This window comes from Oncorhynchus nerka, linkage group LG10 (genome assembly GCF_034236695.1).
Source record: "Oncorhynchus nerka isolate Pitt River linkage group LG10, Oner_Uvic_2.0, whole genome shotgun sequence".
Taxonomy (NCBI): Eukaryota; Metazoa; Chordata; class Actinopteri; order Salmoniformes; family Salmonidae; genus Oncorhynchus; species Oncorhynchus nerka.
Genome location: NC_088405.1, coordinates 4,940,819 through 4,945,594, shown reverse-complemented (window position 1 = coordinate 4,945,594; position 4,776 = coordinate 4,940,819). Strand labels below are relative to the sequence as shown.

General features: G+C 37.8%; 1 protein-coding gene across 1 annotated transcript in view; it reads left to right on the top strand.

Moving 5' to 3' along the window:
- Positions 1 to 4,488, top strand: part of LOC135573545 (clarin-3-like) — a 5,434-nt gene extending 946 nt beyond the window's left edge. The window contains exons 2-3 of the mRNA XM_065022808.1: positions 1,072 to 1,257; positions 3,794 to 4,488. Coding sequence (XP_064878880.1) covers positions 1,072 to 1,257; positions 3,794 to 4,071 — 464 coding nt within the window. The 3' untranslated portion in view covers positions 4,072 to 4,488. The remainder of the gene's footprint in view (positions 1 to 1,071; positions 1,258 to 3,793) is intronic.
- Positions 4,489 to 4,776: the final 288 nt, after the last annotated feature.

Below are 4,776 nucleotides of genomic sequence, written 5' to 3'. Positions count from 1 at the left end.
TACAGGGTTCTTCAGCTGTGCCTTTAGGGTAAACCCTTTGTTGGTTCCCGGTAGAACCCTTTTTGGTTCCATATAGAACTCTCTGTGGAAAGGATTGTTCATAGAACCCAAAAGGGTTCTACCTGGAACCCGAAATTGATTCTTCAAAGGGTTCTCCTATGGGGACAGCGAAAATAACCCTTTTAGGTTCTAGATAGAAAACTATTTGGGAAAAAAGGGTGCTAAGATATCTATACCACAATTCAGCCCTTGGTGGAACTCACCATAATACTAGTGTATATTCCTAACCTGACTGTTCTTGGTCTGCCTGTGTAGTGGTAGAACTCACCATAAAACTAGTGTATATTCCTAACCTGCCTGTTCTTGTTCTGCCTGTGTAGTGGTAGAACTCACCACAATACTAGTGTATATTCCTAACCTGACTGTTCTTGTTCTGCCTGTGTAGTGGTAGAACTCACCATAGTGAGTGTATATTCCTAACCTGACTGTTCTAGTTCTGTCTGTGTTGTGGTAGAACTCACCATAATAATAGTGTATATTCCTAACCTGACTGTTCTTGTTCTGCCTGTGTAGTGGTAGAACTCACCATAGTGAGTGTATATTACTAACCTGACTGTTCTAGTTCTGCCTGTGTAGTGGTAGAACTCACCTGTTCTATATTCCTCTGCCTGTTCTGTCTGTAGTGGTGGTAGTGTATATTACTAACCTGACTGTTCAGTTCTGCCAGTGGTAATACTAGTGTATATTCCTAACCTGCCTGTTCTTGGTCTGCCTGTGTAGTGGTAGAACTCACATAAAACTAGTGTATATTCCTAACCTGACTGTTCTAGTTCTGCCTGTGTAGTGGTAGAACTCAGTGTATATTCCTAACCTGCCTGTTCTTGGTCTGCCTGTGTAGTGGTAGAACTCACCATAAAATTCCTAACCTGCCTGTTCTAGTTCTGCCTGTGTAGTGGTAACTCACTGACTGTATATTCTACCTGCCTGTTCTGTTCTGCCTGTGTAGTGGTAGAACTCACCACAATACTAGTGTATATTCCTAACCTGCCTGTTCTTGGTCTGCCTGTGCAGTGTTTGGGAAGTTGGCAGAGACAGGTGGAGCTCCTCAGATCCTCCATGGCATAGTGATCACCCTCCTGGCTCTGTGTCTGCTCTGCTCTGCGGGCAGCATCCTCATCACGCTGTACAACAGCGTCAGTAACCCCTACCAGACGTACATGGGACCCATAGGGCTCTACACATGCAGCTCTGGCAGTGGTAAGGTTAATAAAGTTCACATCAATTCCTTCAATCAATCAAGCAATAAAAAAGAGGCCAGCCCATCAGCGGCATACCTTGAAGGTTGTGGGTTCAAACCCTATTTAGTCCCGTATGAAATACCTGAAGGTTGTGGGTTCAAACCCTATTTAGTCCCGTATGAAATACCTGAAGGTTGTGGGTTCAAACCCTATTTAGTCCCGTATGAAATACCTGAAGGTTGTGGGTTCAAACCCTGAAGGTTGTGGGTCAAACCCTATTTAGTATATGAAATACCTGAAGGTTGTGGGTTCAAACCCTATTTAGTCCCGTATGAAATACCTGAAGGTTGTGGGTTCAAACCCTATGAAATACCTGAAGGTTGTGGGTTCAAACCCTATTTAGTCCCTATATGAAATACCTGAAGGTTGTGGGTTCAAACCCTATTTAGTCCTATATGAAATACCTGAAGGTTGTGGGTTCAAACCCTATTTAGTCCCGTATGAAATACCTGAAGGTTGTGGGTTCAAACCCTATTTATATGAAATACCTGAAGGTTGTGGGTTCAAACCCTATTTAGTCCCGTATATGAAATACCTGAAGGTTGTGGGTTCAAACTAGTAGTATTTAGTCCCGTATAACTGAAATACCTGAAGTTGTGGGTTCAAACCCTATTTAGTCCCGTATGAAATACCTGAAGGTTGTGGGTTCAAACCCTATTTAGTCCCGTATGAAATACCTGAAGGTTGTGGGTTCAAACCCTATTTAGTCCCGTATGAAATACCTGAAGGTTGTGGGTTCAAACCCTATTTAGTCCTATATGAAATACCTGAAGGTTGTGGGTTCAAACCCCTATTGAAATAGTCCTATATGAAATACCTGAAGGTTGTGGGTTCAAACCCTATTTAGTCCTATATGAAATACCTGAAGGTTGTGGGTTCAAGCCCTATTTAGTCCCATATGAAATACCTGAAGGTTGTGTAGTAGTAATAGTAGTAGTAGTAGTAGTAATAGTAATATAACTAATAGTAGTATAACTAATAGTAGTAGTATAACTAGTAGTAGTAGTAATAGTAGTATAACTAATAGTAGTATAACTAATAGTAGTAGTATAACTAATAGTAGTAGTATAACTAGTAGTAGTAGTAATGGTAATATAACTAATAGTAGTAGAACTAATAGTAGTAGAACTAATAGTAGTAGTAGTAGAACTAATAGTAGTAGAACTAATAGTAGTAGAACTAATAGTAGTAGTAGTAGAACTAATAGTAGTAGAACTAATAGTAGTAGTAGTATAACTAATAGTAGTAGTATAACTAATAGTAGTATAACTAATAGTAGTAGTTGTAGTAGTAGAAGAACTAATAGTAGTAGAACTAATAGTAGTAGTAGTAGTAGAACTAATAGTAGTATAACTAATAGTAGTAGTAGTAGTATAACTAATAGTAGTATAACTAATAGTAGTAGTAGTATCATTAATTGTAGTAGAACTAATAGTAGTAGAACTAATAGTAGTAGTACTAATAGTAGTAGTAGTAGTAGTAAAAGTAGTAGAACTAAAAGTAGTAGTAGTAGTATTAGTAGTATAACTAATAGTAGTAGTATAACTAATAGTAGTATAACTAATAGTAGTAGAACTAATAGTAGTAGTAGTAGTAGTAGTAGAACTAACAGTTGTAGTAGAACTAATAGTAGTATAACTAATAGTAGTAATATAACTAATAGTAGTATAACTAATAGTAGTATAACTAATAGTAGTAGTATAACTAGTAGTAGAACTAATAGTAGTATAACTAATAGTAGTATAACTAATAGTAGTAGTATAACTAGTAGTAGTAGAACTAATAGTAGTAGAACTAATAGTAGTATAACTAATAGTAGTAGTATAACTAGTAGTAGTAGTAATAGCAGTATAACTAATAGTAGTATAACTAATAGTAGTATAACTAATACATTTACATTTACATTTAAGTCATTTAGCAGACGCTCTTATCCAGAGCGACTTACAAATTGGTGCTTTCACCTTATGACATCCAGTGGAACAGCCACTTTACAATAGTGCATCTAGGTCTTTTAAGGGGGAGGGAGGGGGAGAAGGATTACTTTATCCTATCCTAGGTATTCCTTAAGGAGGTGGGGTTTCAGGTGTCTCCGGAAGGTGGTGATTGACTCCGTAGTAGTAATAGTAGTAGTATAACTAGTAGTGGTAGTAATAGTAGTATAACTAATAGTAGTAGTATAACTAGTAGTAGTAGTAATAGTAGTATAACTAATAGTAGTATAACTAATAGTATAAGTATAACTAGTAGTAGTAGTAATAGTAGTATAACTAATAGTAGTATAACTAACAGTAGTATAACTAATAGTATAAGTATAACTAGTAGTAGTAGTAATAGTAGTATAACTAATAGTAGTATAACTAATAGTAGTAGCAGTAGTAGCAGTAGTAGTAGTAGTAGTAGTAGTAGTAGTAGTAGTAGTAGTAGTAGTAGTAGCAGTAGTATTAGTACTAATAGTAGTAGTACTCTTTTAACCTCCCCTTTGTTCTTTGCCCCAGCGTGCTTCTCCTTCCTGGTGCTCATCCTGTACGTAGTGAACGTCCAGCTGACCGACATGTCTGAAGACCTGGTTAAGAACGACGTGGGAAGCGTTTCAGTCTACCTGAAGGACAAGACCTCAGAGTTCCAGATGGGATACTTCCTGCTGATCCCCTACATGGTGCTGAGTCTGCTAGCCATCCTCCTGGTGTATCTGTTTGAGCACGCTGCCTACACACACAGACAGGAGCAGCAGAGGCCCACGGAGGACGCTCCTAAAGAGATCATGATGTATTAATATATATGTACACACACGTCAGGATACAGATTCATAAGATCCTGACTACAACATCTCCCTCACAGACTGACACTGACACTGTGTTGAGTAGTAAAACTCAGTGTCCTTGAAATGGCGTGTAGGATCCAGGACTGATCCGAGCTCTTATAACATATCTCACAGGCTAATATATAATTAACTCAGATCACCTTGTTTCATCGTTACAACATGTTCCTCTTGCTCTCTGTTTATATATTTATGCATAGCTGATATTTACAATCCAATTGAATTCAAAATGCTTTAAAAAAATGACACTGCCTGCTTAGTAAAATAGCGTAAGGTTAATGCAGTGTTTAGCTGAAAACAGAAGTATACAGCAAGTTGATTACACGACTATATAGTTTGTTTTGTTAAATACCAGAAGACAATACTTTGGTTTCTTCCATAAATACATCATAATATATATTCTCTAAAATGTCAATTCTAATAATAAACCGTGTGGATATTTTGGATTTTCTCGTGAAGGCTTAAAGGGGCAATCTGCAATTCTTACAAATAACAAAACTACCACCCCCACCATTGATTTTGTAAACAGCTGAAAGATGGGGCTACAGGAATGTCTCCCTCTCAAACTCATGCGACAGAGCTTTGAATACAAGGACTCACCATCCATGATATAGCCAGCAGCATAGCACCCTGCATCCCAGTGCTGGCTTGCTTCTGAAG